Genomic DNA, 18,855 nt, shown 5'->3' with positions numbered 1-18,855 from the left:
CGCCGCATTTCGTTCTTAGACTTTTAAAATGCGATCTCAAAAAGCTTTTCTATCGCCGTTCTTCGTTTCTAAACTTTTAAAACGCGATCTCAAAAGGCTTTTCTATCGCCGTTCTTCGTTCTTATATATTTAAAAAATGCGATTTAACGAAGCTTTTTTATCGTCGTTTCATCATCATCATCATCATCATTCTCGGCTTAACGTCCGTTTTCCATGCTAGCATGGGTTGAACGGGGTATATTAATGACCCTCTTCCAATCTGATCTAGACTGTGTTAAATCTAAACTCAACTTCCTCTGTATCAAGTCTGTCCTTATAACCTCCTGCCAAGTCTTTCTCGGTCTGCCTCTAGGCTTTGCCCCAGGAACTATCAAGTCTCTACACTTTCTTACCCAATTATCCTCCTCCATTCTTTCCAAGTGCCCCAGCCAATTCAATCTTCTTATCTGGATAACATCTTTAATTCTATGCTTTCTATGCTCTAATTCTCTGCTTCTTAGCTCAACTGAACTCTTTCTGTCTCTCAGACTGGCGTTGCACATGCACCTAACCATTCTCATATCATTCCTTTCTAAACGGTCAAGATCTTCCTGCTTCACTGCCCATGTCTCACTACCATACAACATAACACTTCTTACACAGGCCTCATACAACCTACCTTTTGCCTCAATTGACAGGACTCTGCTGGTCAACAAAGGAAGTAACTCTCTGAACTTTTTCCAAGCAGAACCTATCCTGCAAGTAATTAAATTTTTAAAATGCAATCTAAAAAACATTTATATCACCGTTTTTTGTTCTTAAACTTTTTAAATGCGATCTAAAAAACATTTCTATTGTCGCTTTTAGTTTTTAAATTTTTAAAACGCAATCTAAAAAAGCATTTCATTTTCTTCGCAAAGTGATTTGCTTAAATTTCATCTCAATTCGCAAATTGCGAATTGCGAACTGCTAATTCAAAACCTGAATGTATATAACTGCTAATACCACAAACAAAGCAAAACCAGCCAAAACGAGCAAAAAACATACCAAAAATTCAAAAAAAAGAAGCCAAATTGTATGATTTTGTTGGGTGCCATATGAATTCCTATGCAAACCTTGTAAGAAAGAACTGAACAATAGATTGTAATAAAAATCAAGTAGGTGAAGTAAGGTCTTTTTTATGTTGAAAATTTAAAAAAAATTATTTTTACTAAGAAATGTTTTTATATGTTTTTAAAAGCTTTTTGTGACTTCTTAGTTTAGATTGTTATACTATTTTGTGCTTCTATTATTATTGTTACTAAATTCATCGCAATTATGCAAACAAGTGTGCCGACTCTCCCCAAACACCGCAAAAACCACGGGGCTGTTTGACGAATTTTGTCGTTTTAGAAAAAACTCAAAATTTTGCCTGAAAAAACCTGAGTCAACCCAAAAAAAATTTTTTTAAACATTTTTTTTCATGAATATATCATTTATTCTTTTAATGTTGAGCATTGGTAGTGAAAGATTGTTTTTTATATCATTCATTCGATAAATAGCTGTAATAAAATCCCACAAATAATAAACTGTAAGTAAACGACAACAAAATAGCACATCTTCTAGACAAAATTAAAAATGAGAACAATGAGCTTAGCTCGCGTTGCATTACGGGTGCTTTTGGATGGGTCCAGGCTTTTCCAGTCTGTTACAGATGAAAACCCTGGGAAAAAAACTAAAAAACTCCTGCGGACTCTCACATAGCTATACAGCGTTTTTAGCCAGTCGGCCCCCCCTGTTTATACAATCGTTAACAAAATTCAAAGTTAGTGCTTTTATTTTTGTCACTGAATTTGATGACGTCATCACCAAAAATGCTGACGTCATCAATTTTTTTTCATCAAATTGTTCAATAATATCTTAGTTTCAAGTGCAACGGACAACACAATTGTAGGAATCACAGAGAGGGGGGATCCAATCACCTTCCCTCCCCCCCAGCATTGTGGAGCCCCTAAAAGGCCTAGCGGGAATAGGGTTAGCTAAGTATGTAAATTATCACACATGCAGTTGTAATGTCAGCGTTTTATCCAGTGCGCACTACTAACAGCCTAACGTCACCAGAAACTTGAAATAGTTTCTTGACTAAAAGGGGAAAAAATGTCTGAAACGACCAGGTCCGAGGCTGGCCGTTTTGCAAAGGTATTTTATAAGACAACGAAGTGCCTGAAACGACCACTTTTTTAAATCCCTAGAGGAGCTCGTCCCACAGGTTTGACTGAGGAAGGAATTCAGCGAAGGAAACAACACGCGCGCATCTGCCATTATGAATTGGTGTCTGATCCATTTTTGTCACGAATTATCGACAATTGAATGTTTTACTCGCGCAATTTTCTCGATAAAATCGATAATGTTTTATTATCGCCATATTTTATTTGTTAAATTTCGCTGGAAGGTTCAACCCAGATAGCTATATCAACACAACAATACACGGGCAGACAAACCAGACGATTTGTATTCATCATAAAGTCAAAAAGTCACTTGGAAATAGGTCATTAAATTCAAATAAAGATTTGAAGGTAATATGCAAACAAACTTTGCGTTTTTACAATATATACTTGTTGTTCTTTGTGATTTATGGCATAGAAAGTATAGTTCGTTTCCAAATTTTGCCAAAATAATGAATTTCCAGTGCTATTAGCCTGCTAGTCAGCTAGCTTACTATAGACCTGTTAGGTCAAACATATATTGCTCTCAGATATGTATGAGCGACACATATCTGAGAGCAACCTAGTGCTTACACACAGCAAAATCTTGCACAACTTTAATCCACCCTGTGTTCTTATTTCCAGCTTACAAAAATATAGCTACTAAAAGGTATTTGCTAGCTAGCTATTAACCTTTTAATGGTTAGCTCTTTTCGCTTTATTAATTACGTCATTAGAACCATATGGCTGACCACAGAAAACATTTAAAAAGGTCAATGGTCCTTTACATTTCACCTACTCTCTGCTTTTATTGTCATAGTCGTACTTTCACTTATTTATTATATTAGTGAGCCCTTGGTTAATTATTGTAATAATGGCTTCTTTTGTTTTGTTAAGGGTCTCTTATGATGTGAAATTCCACCCTTTTTAAGTTAAAAATGAAATTGCCAAAACGCTTGAGACTTGATTTTAAAGTTGTATAATCCTGGAACTACTTACCAAATAACTCACTAGATCCACTGGATGGTGTTTAATAGGCCAGCATTAGTAGTCATTTTAGAACTGAGGCAGGCAGTTTTCTTTGAAGTGACAGACATTTTTTTATCCAGCCTAAGAGTGTATTTTGTTGTTTGTCAGTGATTGGGATTTTTTAATGTTTCAATGAATAAACAATCTTCCATTCCTAAATAAATTTTTTTAAGTTCATAAATGCATTTTCATTGAGCAGAATAAAAGGAACTGCACATTATGTTTTAAAATTTGTTACACAAAACAATTAATCAATTTTTCTTGATCTGAAAGTGAATGAGTCAACAATAGAACAAAACTGTGCAATAAGCTTTTACACAGTTACAACATTTGTTAATCCACATTTAATGACACATTTTACATTTTTCTTACTTTTAGTCAAACTCACAACAAACTTTCTTTTTCCTGTATGTGTCATCTTTATGGAAATGAAATGTCTTGAATTTAAGTAAACATATTTCACAAACGACAGAGCATTTTTTTCTTCTTTAAAATTATGATAATAATTCTTCCTTTAATTTCTTTAGCATTTGTTTTACAATTTGTACAAAAATGAATGAAGGCAGTATTGCAAGTAGCTGTTGAAGCTTGAGTACTGAAGTATGGGAAATTGCTGTGGTAGTGACAGACCTTATATGCAGTATAAGGTATCAAAAACTTTGTATTTTTTAGATCTGTTTAACAAAATCTTTTTGTAATAAAGTCATACATATTGCAAAGAATCAATTTGGCACAAATTTTTGTACATTGTTGTTGTGTTTTTTTGTGTTTTTTTTTTGGGGGGGGGGGGGGGTTAAAGTTGGTTTTTAAAAACATTATACTTTAGCAGGTCTATTAATAAAAATATAACACCCAAGAAATAAATCGCTCCCCCAAGGTTACATTAATTGAAATTGGATGAGCAATCTAAATAAATACAATAAGTTTATAAACCCTTATATTTTATCACAAAGTCTTTTTTATCTATTTTATTTCATCTTTTTATATATATTTTGGTTGTTTTTTTACTGTATATAATAAGAAGAGAACATTGACTTCCATGTGAGATGAATTATTATTGCTCTTGGAATTGGGGGAGCAATTAATGGGTCAGCTAGTTTCTCATTTCTCAGAATTAGGTGATTCTTTGCGTGAGCAAGAGCAATTGCTTTCCCCTTATTGATAGGCCTGTTTAGCAACCTTTGCGGTAAATGTTTACTATCTTGATACATGACATTTTGTTGCATACAACTATTTAGTCATCAGAGCAAATCAACATTGCATGTGTAGAATGCTAATTTTGTGATCAAGGTACAATTTCTTATCTGTCCTCAGCCCACAAAAGAGTGATTTTATTGTGCATGAAAATTCAGGAATGAATTTAAGCACAAATCAGTGTCCTACCTGCCTGCGACTACAATCTTGTTATAATAACAAAGTTTACTATGCATGAACTTTGTTTACCTAAAGTTTGTTAAAGGTTAATCAATAATAAAAAAAAACACATAATAAATTTCTCCAATCTTAGACAATTTTGTTTGTGGAAGCAATCTTAAAATAAAGAAATTACAGAAAAAAGTGTAGTAACAAAATTTATTAAAATAAAAACCATGAAAATCATTACTTAAAATAATATTCTGTTATTGTGAACGAATTTTTTATCTTTTAATTTCTGATTTTTCTTCAAACAAAAACCACACCAGCACTTAAAATAATGTTTTTAAATCTGCCGATTTTTACTTTCAAAATCATACTTTCGTAACAAACAAGATGATCACACATGCTGGAAAGAATAACCGTTTTGGATCTATATTCTGAAGAAAATATCAACTAACTATTCAAAGCCAACATGTATACATCCTAACTAATCGACTGACTACTGATTTGGGATAAAAAATTATGTGGACTAATATATCATCAACATGACCCCTTTGTAGTTGGTAATCGCAAATTACAGCTAATACCTAGCCATGCAGTCCTTGACTTAATGCTGAAGTAAATGCAGAAGAGAAAAACAAAACAGGCTATATTTTGAAACTAGAATATGTTCTATGTCAATCTGAATGAAAAAGGAATTATTAGAAAACAAATTAAGAGTACCTAGAAATCTATATCACTTAAAAAACATTGTGATTAGTGGTTCAGCTAAAATAATAGGCCTGTACTTGATTTAAAAACTGTCCAAACTAAACTGATTATAGTTTTACAAATAACGTAAAAAAAACAATGTATTTAACAAACACTACCACATTGTTTCATTTAATTCTGAAGTTGTTAAGAAGTTAATTTTTTGATATCTATTGTAAACTTATTTTTTGACTTTATTATTTTGGTCAAATCATAGTCTCATTTTAACTAGTTAATATTGTAATACAATTTTATAAAGTGAGCTGCATTATGAATTTTGTTTTAATAATACTTTTTGTAATAAGAGAATGGATGTTCAAAATGTTTTAGAATGAAATATGATGCACTTTTTTTAATTTTTGCGTAATAGTAAAAAAAGCATATTTTTTTTCTTGAATACGAAAAATAGAATGGGGTGCTAAGAAAAATCAATGCATTTGATAAGTAAAAAACCCAACACCCATAAAATAGTTTAAGGCGAGTATGGAGGTGCACATATTCTGAAGAAGACTGCTATCATCAATACAAAATTTTAAACAATGTATAATATATTACCCGTATATGTCTGTGCGTCTTTCTGTTACGCAAAATGGTAGCTTAGCTGCGCAAGTAATGTGGCGCACGCGATACGGTATAAAAAGGGCAAGCCTCTGGATTTTTCCACAGGCTAACGACTAGTTTGATATAAAGCTCCAAGATTTTCCACAGGGGAATAATTTCCTGGAAATTTGACACTATCTTATTAACCATTTTACAGCAGCACATTGTAAATACTGATGTGTTGCTGATGTGTTGCGGATGTAGTTTAAGAAGCCAGATTGACATTAATAAAAATGCGCCCCCGTGGAATTTGTTATTATCTCAAAAAGAAGGTTAACAAATTATTTTGCTGTTTTTTAGATTTTGAAATAATCAAATATCAGAAATCAGCCATGTTTTGAATTATTTTACAAAAAGACGTGTATTATTAACTTTATTTTTTAAAATAAGTTTATTTGTACAATTTTATCTGTGTACAATTTTATCTGTGTACAATATCTACTGGATGATATTATCGAACAACTCTTTAACAGAGGGAAACATTGATTTTGTTTTTATCACAACAGAGTATTTAACCTAAAGTGCAGTATTTTGTGTACCATAACTCTTGGCGTATTGCTATGATTGTTTTAGTGTGGAAACCTGATTTTAACTTTTCACTTGCTTATATAAGAAAAATAATGATCTAATCATAGGATCGCAAACTTAACACTTGATTGTTTGAATGCTATTACTGTGTGATTTGAAGCAAGATTATTTTTTATGCCTTTCACTACCAACATTATTCTCTTCCTTTGAAAAATCATTAAAACAGGAATGTAACCTACATAAAACATTGAAGCTGGAATAAAAAAAAATTGTAAACGTTTGATAAAGATCATTATCGTTTGAATACGTGCTAATTTTCCACTTGTCTAAAACACACTTTGTGGCATGTTTTAGACATGCAATAATAATCATGCTTGAAGCAAGTGTAGCATGGTTGGAGGAATGTGTGTTTTCGATTGCAAGCTATTCCTGTCCAAGCCTGTGATTGACCAACATAACAACCATAAAAATGGATGTGTTGTCAAAATATAGTATCTGTAAGAATTCTTGCTTATTTTTCTTTGTTTTTTTTTTAGTATGCCCCAATTGCAAAGTCAATAAATCAACTCAAAGCACGCTATGATGTTATAGTAATAGGATCTGGCTATGGTGGTGCAGTTGCTGCTAGCCGTGCTGCTAGAGCTGGACAAAAAGTTTGTATTCTTGAAAAAGGACGAGAATGGCTTCCTGGCGATTTTCCAGAAACTATGGATGAAACTGTAAAAGAAATATGTTTGATAAAATATGAAGACAAAAAAGTGTTAGGTACTATACGCTATACTAATTAAAGAGAAGGTTGAATGCTATAGAAACTAAATCAAACACTACCCTGTAATGTTTGAATTAGGACAAGATTTAATTAAAGTTTCATAAAAATTGGTGGTGATTTAACTAATTTATTAAGTTTGCATCGTTTAAATTAGACATTTCAATTTCCATTTTGTGAATGCAATTTTTTAATAATATTGTCACAATGTCTTTTGAAGAGTAACAAATGCAAAGCTAAATTATTCATAATTTTGTTCTTTCCAAAAACGTATAGATAAAAAGTTTAGCACTGCTAGCACGTACCTTGTTATAAGGTGCAAGCAAATTTATTTTTTGAAAAAGAAATTCTCATGGTAGTATTCATAGACAGAAAGATGCAATGTCACATAAAGATTGTAATTTTAAAAATTAAGACCAATGCAATGTGTTTAAGGAGGAATTCTCAAAAAACGGTGTTATTTTTTTTAGGTCACCCGTCAAGTTTATATCAATTCAACATTACAAAAGATATTACAGTTATGACATCGTGTGGGTTGGGCGGTAGCTCCCTCACTGATGAAGGTGTTTCATTAGATTGTAAATCGAAAGTATTTTATGATCCAGTTTGGCCTCAGATATTTCGAGAAGACTTTGAAACCTTTAAAACAATTGACAGAAGTCGTGCACAAGAAATGCTAAGGCCTTGTCCTTACCCTGAGGAATATCCTCCATTAAAGCGTATGAATCAAATGAGAAGTGCAATCAATAGCATTAATATAATTGACGTAGAAGATATTCATGAGACATTTTACAGGACACCATTAAATATAAATTTTACAGACTTACCACAAAACCATGTTGGCGTGTCACAGCCGGCTTGTAATGGATGTGGGAATTGTTTGGCTGGCTGTAACACAGGAGCAAAGAATACGTTAGTGACAAATTATATTCAAGATGCAATCAACTATGGTGCTGAAGTTTTTGTTGGTGTACGTTTATTATTAAGTGGAAAACTTTTAATTTCATATGAATTTGTATTATATAGTTACTACATAAAGGCATTCTATTTTGTTTTTCTCGTATTTTCTGTGTTTTAAATAGGTTGAAGCGATTTCGTTACAAAAAGATTACGAGTCCTACCAATGGCAAGTGTCTTACCAACAAACTGGTGGAAGTGATAAATCCGAAAAAGTGGTTCAAGCAAGTTTCGTGTTTATATGTGCTGGACCATTAGGTTCGACTAAGATATTGATGCAGTCTCGTGAAAGAGAGTTTGAAGTCTCAGATCAGTTGGGAAAAAAGTTTTGTGGAAATGGTGGTCTATTCGGTAAATTTAAATTTATAATGTTGGTCGCAGAATTACAGTTTTTTTGTTATATTGTATTGTGATTTTTCCTCTCTTTAATGGATGTTTTTATAACTTTCTGTATCTGTATAGGTGTGAGTTTTCGTGGCAAAGAGCAATCATTCGCTACAGGTTTGAGAACTGGTATGTACAAACGTGGTAAACTGCCGAAAGGTGCTAGTCAACCTCCTGGCCCTGCAGTTTCCAGTTTTATCGACATAAGAAAAAAAAGAGGTGGCTTTATGCTACAAGATGTTACTGTTGCAGGAGCATTTCTGCCACCTTATGTTGTTGGATCTGCTCTTTCTTCTGGTGCTATGAGAAAACCTGACCCTTTCCCGCATGGCCAACAATGGATACAAATGCTTAAGGTTGGTGTTGTGTTTTTTATGTGGCAAATGTTATTTTAATCATTGCTAGATTACTTACCACAGTGTAACATTGATTTCTCGTTATTTCACACCTTAAATTACATCTACAAAAGGTTTATTTATAATAATCTTCTGTAAAAAGAGTTGCCGGCATATATAAATCGATTGCGAGCAATAAAAATCGCTTAACGAAAACCGGCTGTAAATTTCTATATCATTCCCTGTTTGTTTTTAGAGTATCGGTCAAAATGGGGTGGATAACACTCTTGGTCTATATTGCATGACTCCTGACGAAGCAGACGGTGAGGTAGCTTATGAGAAGGAGACTCGACAAGTGTATGTCAAGTGGAATAACGATCACCATCAACGCTTTTACTTCAGTGCCAGAACTGGTCTCGAAGAAGCAATTGGTAGTTTGGGAGGTAATATGGGATTGTCACCAAAATGGTCAGCTCAGTTAGGATCAGACGCTATAACCAAGCACCCTCTTGGTGGTTGCCCGATGGGAGAATCTGGTCATTATGGTGTGGTAGATCACATGGGACGTGTTTTTATAGGTGCAGTACTCCAGTTCAAGAATTTAGCTTTATTGAATGTGTAATGTAATACTAGACTCGAGGCGCATCTCAAAATCTTTTGAACGGTGTCGGTCCGGTCGGCTTACTAATGCTGCCATTGCTAACATTAATTTCGATAAATGCTATAAAAATACGAATGTTACAGCGAAAATATTGACGATGACTTTTGAACTGCCTAAGTTATTTTTTTTGTCTGTAATATAATCTATACCCATCAAATTTATTTCTTTGGTCGTTTCTAGGTAACACTGAAGACACGTATGACGGATTATTTGTGGTTGATTCATCGATCATTCCGTGCGCACTTGGTGCAAATCCTTCTTTCACAATCACCTGTTTAGCTGAAAGATGTATGCGTCTAATTGCCGAAAATGAAAGGTGGACCATAGATTACACACTAGGGGTGAGTGGAGTAACAATCTGTATACCTTTTTTATGCATGCACTTTCTGTACTGAAGATAATACATGTAGGTAATGTGGCATGTCACTATAATTAATGTAATTATGTGGTGTTTCTGTTCTCGAAAGTCTTCTTCTTTTTTCGACGAATGGCCAAGCAAATCAGAATGTGTTATATAAGTATGAAGATGACTAGGCCAATACTTATGTAGCATTTAATTTCCTTGTACTTATGCAGATTTATACTTTAGGTGAAAGGGAAAGGTGATCAAGCCAGTACAGCTTTGTAATAAAACGCGTAGTGTTATTTTTTATTATTATTATTATGAGCGGTGAATAATATACAGTTTTACTATGAAATATTTAAGTTTATTATTACTAAGTTTATAATTATGTATAAATCCTGTATGTTTGACCGCCATTGTCGATGCGGGCGAACAAGCCAGCATCTTGTGGTGTCATTTCAATATCATTGATGAAAAACGTCCATGCATTGGGTAAAATTGTGAATGATCGAAGCAAAGAAAACATATTAACTTTTTTTTATATCACGACAAGAATAATGTCCTTAAATTTCTCTGATGACTGCTGCGCATTCAACTCATTTTTAAATTGGATTTTGTTTTTTTTTACGGTCAAACTAGATGTTAAGTAGATTTCTGGTAACTCGAACCATATCATCTCGAAGTATTCTCCTTTATTTTTCATATAAGAGCTTTTATCGTTTTAGAAGCATTCCTTAAACCTGGAATGTTTTCGAGTTATCAAGAATTTAGTCTACATCTGATCATGAAAGCGAAGGTTACATGATTTTTAATTTTTAATAAAACGGTCATTATTATCGAAGTGCACACCAATTTCATACTCATATTTCTTATACTTTTAATTCTATTCGTTTTTGATTTATATTAGTTGCTTTTAAGTTTTTAAGAAAAAACCTTATTTTCGTATAGCTTTTTTATCACTTTTTTATTACCTTTTAGATATATTACCAAATGTTTATTGATCTGTTTTTGCGAAACCAATTGAATCTGTGTGTGCACGTTGGTGAGTTACGAAACGATATCTAGTCCCAGTCCTTTTTAACACTTTACAAAAATATTTGCTATCTTTCTCACCACATTTAAGAAACGATAGTTTGCGTATGTTGTCGTAAAATGTGTAGATAACTTTCTTTGCGAGGCGTGATTTTGATTATCGACAGCTGTTATGTGTGTGATGTGCGTTACCGTATACACGCATAACTTTAGGTATGTTTCTTGTAAATTTTATTTCGCAAAAAAAAAAAAAATCCTTGCATACTGAAAGTCTCTTACCTTGCCTCCCTTGCCCTGTATTTTGTGATCAACGGAAAATATCCCTTGCCCCATCTGTTGCGATTACCGAAGAATATTTATTTTGTAATGAAAATTTTGTGTCTCTATTTTGACAAAGTGATAGACGGATGGAAGTTTTACAAACGGCTTATCTCTCACGACTTTTTTTTATCCAAAAAAGTGACAAATTTGTCCCATTTATACCTTGACATTTTAATGTCGCTATGTTCATATCCTCTTTTTGTCCAATTTGTTAATCTTCGTAAACTCTTTTCCAAAACTTTTAAAAAAAGATTCTTGCGCCGTTTTCGATATCAAAATACCTGAAAAAGCCCAGGGAACGAGATTACAAATTTACGTTACCATCAGGGAATTTTTATCACACTTCTGACTTGTTATTTCCTAGTGTTATTGGATATTAATGGATACGGCAAAACAATGAACGTGTTGTAATATTTTCTCTGTAATTTGGAAGCCACCGATATTACATAGGAGCAGCAGTCTCGTATTTTGTAGAAAATTATTAGTACCACTTTATTTTGTTAACTGTCCTTGTGAAAAAAATGTAAAAAATTATTATTTTTAATGTTTTTCCTGACAAGTTATTTCGCTCGCCCTAGGCTGACGCGGTTTAAAAAAGGCTGATAAAAGCATGGACCAAACGACTTTTGTCTACAAATTTACAGCTTGCATCATGGAATAATCCACGTCGAGTCACGCGACGATCCTAAAATATGGTAATGCTGACGTTAGCAAAAACTACTGTAATGTAAACATTAAAACGCAATATATGTGATCTATACGTCGCCAAGAACAGAATTTCAATAATGGACAACATCACTTTTTCGTGATTAGACTCGTGTATTTTACAGCTAAAATTATTAAAAGATACAACACATATGAATAAAAGATAAAGACAGATATTACATGGCAGATATAAGTTTGGAAAAAGGTTGATATATTTTTTCCTTATTTACGATCATCACGGAAGTTAGTATCTTCGACGTGACGCTTTGTTTCGGTGTCCATCATTTTTTATCGCTAATAAGTCTCGTTCTTATGTGTCGCTAAAGTCAAATCTTGATAATTTTTTTTTAAATAAGGTGTCGTAGAGGAAAGTGCGCATACTTGTAGACAAATGAGACCGAAAGCGAAATAATTCTACCTAATAAAAACTGTTAGCCCATCTATCGTTTACTCGTCAAGTAAGGTTTTAAAATCTATTAAAATCACAACACAAACCGAAATTAGCTATTATTTTCATGAAGTTGATCAGCGTTCGAAGGTCCTGAAATAAATTTATCGCCTGTCGGGAGATCATCTTCATAAAATTTACGCTCGTCATCTCGGTTTCGGTAGTACGGCTTATTTCTATTATGCCACGAGTTACAATTTCGTCGGTCATCCCGATAATAACGATCGTCGCGGCGAAACTTTCCACGATACGGGTGATTGCGATAATTATTACTATATTCATCGTCTTGTCGATCGGGCGGCGGCTCCCATCTCGATTCATATCGATTATTAGCGATTGTTTTTGGTTCAGTGAAATTTTCAAAGTCATTTATATCTTCGTTCCATTCATTTTTATCCTCCTCATTTTCCTTCTTATCTCGTTCTTTTTTATATTCATCAAATTGTCTAAATATTAGAAAAAATAAAACATGAAACACAATTTAGTAGCATCCATATAATACAAGGGAAAGTTTTAGTACTAACGTTTTTGGTGTTCTTTTCATCAGATCTTCCAAATAACCTTCCCTTTCTAAATTGTGTCCACGAGATTCATTGAAGGCTAAGATAAAAACAAACTACATATTTAGGTAGAGATAAAGATTTTTATCCCTACCTAAAAACCTTTCCAGAAGAAAAAAGAGATTTTTCGGAAACTTTTCGAGAAGGAAATAAAGATTTTTAGGAAACTTTCCAGAAGAAAATAAAGATTTTTAAGAAAATCTTTCACAGAAAAATGGGAATCTTTAAGAAACTGTTCCACAAGGCAAAAACTTGCAAGCATTACAATTTGCAAGCATAAAAAATTCTAATTAAGTTTTGCTTTGAAAAATACCGCTAGAATTATATTTTTTTTTAAAATAACTGGCATCTAACCGATCAATGTATCGGGTAATTACACATCTCAAGTACCTTCTATAGCTTTTTCTGGTGTAAATCCCAACCATTCAATCATGTATCGACACACCAAATAGCCAGTCCTGTTTACACCATGCGTACAATGAATGCCGACAAGTCCTAAAAAAAGTATAGAGTGACTAACTGCATCTTTACTTCCTGGAAAACTTTATTACATATACTTCCACGGACAAAATTTTTAAAATTTATGATTCGTTCTCCCAAAAAGTTTTGTTTCAACTACAAGTTTCACACGGGTGGTCTTATTTTTTTTACACGGACAAGTAACTAGTATAAATCTAAATAAAAATCTAAAATAAAATAAATAAAAATAAATAAAATAAATCTAAAATAAAATTAAAAAACCTAAATATTTTCCGAATAGATAACCATTTAAGGTGGCAGTAACCTTCTTGTAACTGTCAGCTTCATTTTTACTCAGTGTTTTACCTATATAAATTTCTCTACTATTTTTTTGGGAATATGAACGTAGACACACGAAAACGATTTTTATTTAAATTGCTAAATCAACACAAATTTTCTTAAAACAAAATTAATTTTATTTTTAAAACAAGAATAAAATACATGTTGGCAGTAATGCGCCATCATAGTATTGACTTGGCATATATTCCTAGGATTTCCATTCCTTATAAAAACCGTACATAACAAAGGGGTGAATTTTAAGGTATATATTTATCATGTGATGTAGGAATATAGAATTTTCGTTCTTTAATAAAGTGGCAGATGAAATGGAGAATAAATCTCTTTTAAACGGATAAACAGTTCTTAGTTTATTGGGTCGATGCACGTACCCTTAAAGAATGTTCGTAAAAGGTGATAGTAACTCTTTTTTAGCTGTCCAAACAACTTATTTAATCAGTTTTTATGTGTACAATTTTCTTTGAGAATGCCGACTTTAAGTCAGCAAAAATTTCGAGTTAGGAATATTTAAGAAAAAGGAAATTGCTTTTATGAGCTCCAGCTTTTTACTACCTCGTGATTTTTTGCCTACTTCTGTTTTAAAATGAACTTTACCCGTGTTAAAAGGATGTGCAGGGTTTTTTGTTTCATTTTCAAACAATAGACTTTATATATTTTGAAAGGCTTTTGGGTAGAATCCCTTTTCCGCACACCTTTTTATAGCTGTATTAACTTTATAGAGAAATTGTTAAAACTGAATATTGTTGTTGAAAAATAATAGTATTATAGCTATAAAATCGTGGCAAGAGAAAAAAAACTTCGATACTTAGTCTGAAAATAACCTTAACTAATTATATGAAGTGTTTCTTTGGATTTTAAGTTACTGCCACCTTAATTGATAGAGAAACTAAGGGAAAAATTAAAATACAACTAAAACAGGCAAATTTTTGTATTCAAAGGCATAGTTTTATCGTCCTGTTAACTTTAAATGATTCAACAATATAAAGAAACAATATGGCTTTGTATTTTGAAAATGTCGCCAATTCTGGTAAAAAGCATGGACAACTCATCACTAAAACTAATTTTTTGTTAAAAGGTCAGTGTTTGAAGCAATATAATATTGCATATAAAATAGAAAAAAACTCCAAAAATAAATAAAAACCCCAAAATGCCTGAAAAAAGAAAATTACAAACAGCTGTAAAATCTGACCTACTGAAAAAATTGACATACCTAAACACAGAGGAATTTAGAAAAAATCACTTTTCTCAGCTACCAAGTATTGTGGGAAACATGGCTCTTAGTTTATTACAGAATGTGCTATTTTCTTGGCTATTTGCTTAAATCCACCAAAAAACAGAAAAACAGGGAATGCTTACTTTTACTGTCTCTTCCATGTTGATATATAACATCGTTCATAATTTCAGAGACTCTAAAAAATGTTTTTGCATCAAGTTTAACATTTTGAGTTATTATAGTAACTTATTTTAAGATAAAGATGTAATAATCCCTTTATAAATAACAATAAAAATAATAACAGAGAAAAATGCTTACACTTATCTCAAAATGGTAATATTTACACAAGCAATAGAATGCTCTGGTAATGAGCATTTACGCAAGCACTACGCGGGCGCAAGAAATTGCTCGCGACTCATGGCAAGGCCTGAACACAAATATAAACATATATAATAAATATAAAGAAACAAACAAAATCTATTCCTATAAAGCAAAAAAAAATTCTAAAACCTGTCTGAAACTTGATCACTTGGCACACGTTGACCTTCACATTTTACTTTTTTGTACTGAACACCATGATACTCTTCAAGTTCCTACAAATAAATCAAATAATTTAAAATGTTGGCAACAAGGTTGTTATATATCAAAAAAATTTTAATTAACACAATTCGAGCCTACATTTGCTCCATTGTAATAGCGAAATGTGAATGTAAGGTCAATAACAACAGCTAGCTGGTAACCAAGCTCTTCAATCTGCTTGCAAAGTTGTTCTGGAGTAAATCTGTACATACAAACAACTGACATTAGAATATGCAAATTTAGAATGTACTCCACAAATGTGCTACATGTTTTAAATTAAATTAATAACTTTACAAAAAAAAATTATTTTTTATATAAAACTTGTAATTATTCTACATTTGTGATGCGGATTTATTCAGAAGACCATGCACGAGCATGTGCCTTAGGCCACCTAAATTTATTTAGGTGTACTTTTTTTACACTAAAAATTCTCATAAATCATCACGAAAAAAGGCAAATAATTATTCACATAAGTTTTAAAAAACAAAAATTTTCTTTCTTCTCTTGATTTTCTTGGCAATTGTTTTGTAGTTAATAAGAGTGATGTGATATGAGTAAGTTCAATTTAAGGGCTACCTTATTTCAATAAACAGACATACAATTGGGAAAAAGGGAGTGATAGATTTATGAAAAATGATTCTTCGTAAAACAACACAAAATATTCCAACATGACTGACTGGTAGAAATTTATCTATGCGAAATGCATTTTTGTTGATTTTGCAAATATTAATCAAATTTTTCCTCAAAAAGTTTGATCATGATGGAAAATTAACATGCATGGATACAAAAAAGCCCAAAACTGACCAAGCAATTATCAATAAAAACATACACTTACTGTTGGTCTTCCTCCAGATAGGTTCCACCATCTTTATGATGAGGTTGGCGATTGTAACGCTGTATATGAATGACATTATAGGGGTAATGATTTTAAAAATGCATCCATGCGTTATGAAACATTTTAACTTATACTACGACATGTGTATAAAGTGGAAAGTTATAAATGTTATCAAGAATTCGCTCTAATAGATTGCTTACGTTTGCTAATGGGGTTTTAAATGCGACAATAGGTACACCTTTGATTGGTTTTCCACAGCATGAATAAGCCAACCATCTACACAAACAAAAATAATGAAATATTATACACAACCAGTAAGACCCATATAAAGCTAAAACTAATGCTAAATATTTTTTAATTTTGCTCCTGTTTTCTAAAAGAAATAATTATTTGGATATTATAAACTAAACATTAAATGAAATCAGCTAATCTAAAAATATTTTATGTGAAGATAAATTTTTTATATGTCAATTAAGAACCATAAATAAAAAGTACTTTTATAATTTAATATTATACACAACCAGTAAGACCCATATAAAGCTAAAACTAATGCTAAATATTTTTTAAATTTGCTCCTGTTTTCTAAAAGAAATATTTATTTGGATATTATAAACTAAACATTAAATGAAATCAGCTAATCTAAAAATATTTTATGTGAAGATAAATTTTTTATATGTCAATTAAGAACCATAAATAAAAAGTACTTTTATAATTTTTTTAAACAGTTTATTTTCTGTTTCAAAAGAACGTAAACAAAAAGAGCAGTTTTGTTCTTATCAGTCACCATGTATATACCAGAGAATAATATAATCTTCCTAGGAATTTTTAACATTTTAACATTTCACAACATAAAAAAATATCATTTTTGTGTTTAAAAATAAACTGATGTGATTGTTAGAGCCAAAAGGGCTTACAGATGAAAATGTTATTAACATGCCTTTCATACAAGCGTTGAAAATATGCATGTTTCGTCCTAAAGCTCGTGCAACAATGACTTGGTCAGTTGTTTAGTCAAAATTTTTGGAAGACTAAAACAACTTGTGCCGATTCTGTCTCCAAAATGTGGAAAAAGCCCCATAGACCTTTTTAAAGGTTTAGATTTTTCCCTAAGGCTAAGGGAAAAGAGTTATTTTTTAGTTCTTTTTAAGATACTATTAGGACATTAATAAATATATATATGAATCAGAAGGATTCCTTCTGCACTTGTTAATAGATAAAGCCTTAACAATCCCCCAGTGAGAGAAAATGGGCTAAAAAAATTATTTTTAGCAAACTCTGGCCATAGATACTAAAAGTAAGTTTAAGCAGTAAACACCAGTATTTCAGAATAACCACCATAGAGCCTGAGCAGTATTTTGAAGTAACCAACAGAGAACAAGCACTTTTAAATTAACCATCAGTGAACCAGCTTAAAGTTTTTTCTTTCAGATAAGCCAGCAACAACGTCCCCAATGTGTTTATTTTAATTTTTTACGACCTTAAAATTACTAAATATCACAAAAGGGTACCTAGTTTCAAGGTTTTTTCTAAGTACTTAATGCACTTACTAACTACCCTATTTTGCAAGAGGCCAAATATCATTGGTGCTCTTCACGACAACCAAAAAGTATGTTTTTTGAATTAAAAATGGATGCAAGCTTTTTTATAAGTTTACTAAGATTGTGCAGATCAGCACTTCCAAAGCCCTTTACAGTTAGAGAGAATGCAAAATAGGCCCAGATGACTTCCTGAATTGTGTCGCTAAGTAAATTGTGTTTAGACAATAGAAAAGTTTTTAAAAAATGGTTATATATAGTAGCCTAGCTAGCTAGTGCCATAGATTAGTGGTTGTAGATTGTGGCGCTATAGATTAGTGGTTGTAGCTTTCGTACTCTGTGTGGGAGACCAGGGTTCGATTCCTCTTGACGGCGATTCAACATGGGCGAGTGAATGAATGGGTCAACCCAAGTCATGTAAGGGAAATTGGGAAGATGGCACACTGTGTGGGTCGCTGGATGTTGCCAAGCGTTGTCTTAGAGCGCGGGCCCTGATTGGGTCTGCATAGCTCATGCACATTAAATACTCTAGGACTTTCCATCTAAGCCATGGCCCCTAATGGAAATAATAGACAGGGTATATCCCTCGATATTTGTGAGGCTAGCCATGTAAAATATGCACATCTATTCTATCTATCTAGCCAGCTTACTTTTGATTTAGCTAGCTATCTCCTTCAAAAAGAAAGCTAAAGAAATAAAATCAAACTAATCTTGAAAGCGAAAACTGTTTTAAATCATTTATAGTCTGATAGTCACACAATACAAGTATAAGCATTACCTGTCAGGTATAAAACCCATTTTTTGTTTTTGTTCCTTTCGTTTTTATTCGATTTTCACCATAGAGTCCACACGAAACCCGCAAAAAACCTCTCTTTGATGATTTTCGTTAAGAGACCGTAAGAATAGGGTACGTCAAAAGCGGCTGTCAAAACATTGCTCA

At 32.4% G+C, this 18,855-nt stretch overlaps 2 protein-coding genes across 2 annotated transcripts; one reads left to right on the top strand and one right to left on the bottom strand.

The window, feature by feature from the left end:
- Window positions 1-2,375: 2,375 nt before the first annotated feature.
- LOC130646204 (cholesterol oxidase-like) lies at window positions 2,376-11,167 on the top strand. Its single transcript, XM_057452361.1, has 9 exons — window positions 2,376-2,534; window positions 3,719-3,838; window positions 6,962-7,190; window positions 7,662-8,161; window positions 8,274-8,499; window positions 8,611-8,888; window positions 9,124-9,445; window positions 9,709-9,869; window positions 10,118-11,167. The coding sequence occupies exons 2-9, from the start codon at window positions 3,794-3,796 to the stop codon at window positions 10,154-10,156; spliced, it is 1,800 nt and encodes a 599-aa protein (XP_057308344.1). The 5' UTR covers window positions 2,376-2,534; window positions 3,719-3,793; the 3' UTR covers window positions 10,157-11,167.
- An 856-nt stretch (window positions 11,168-12,023) lies between these two features.
- On the bottom strand, window positions 12,024-18,822 carry LOC130646208 (RNA/RNP complex-1-interacting phosphatase-like). Its single transcript, XM_057452367.1, has 9 exons — window positions 18,694-18,822; window positions 16,581-16,656; window positions 16,381-16,439; window positions 15,645-15,747; window positions 15,477-15,559; window positions 15,110-15,162; window positions 13,328-13,432; window positions 12,902-12,977; window positions 12,024-12,823 (listed from the first exon to the last, which is right to left on the bottom strand). The coding sequence occupies exons 1-9, from the start codon at window positions 18,711-18,713 to the stop codon at window positions 12,430-12,432; spliced, it is 969 nt and encodes a 322-aa protein (XP_057308350.1). The 5' UTR covers window positions 18,714-18,822; the 3' UTR covers window positions 12,024-12,429.
- Window positions 18,823-18,855: the final 33 nt, after the last annotated feature.

Source organism: Hydractinia symbiolongicarpus, chromosome 5 (genome assembly GCF_029227915.1).
Source record: "Hydractinia symbiolongicarpus strain clone_291-10 chromosome 5, HSymV2.1, whole genome shotgun sequence".
Lineage (NCBI taxonomy): Eukaryota > Metazoa > Cnidaria > Hydrozoa > Anthoathecata > Hydractiniidae > Hydractinia > Hydractinia symbiolongicarpus.
Note: the sequence above shows the minus strand (reverse complement) of the source record. Positions and strands in the feature narration are given on the sequence as shown.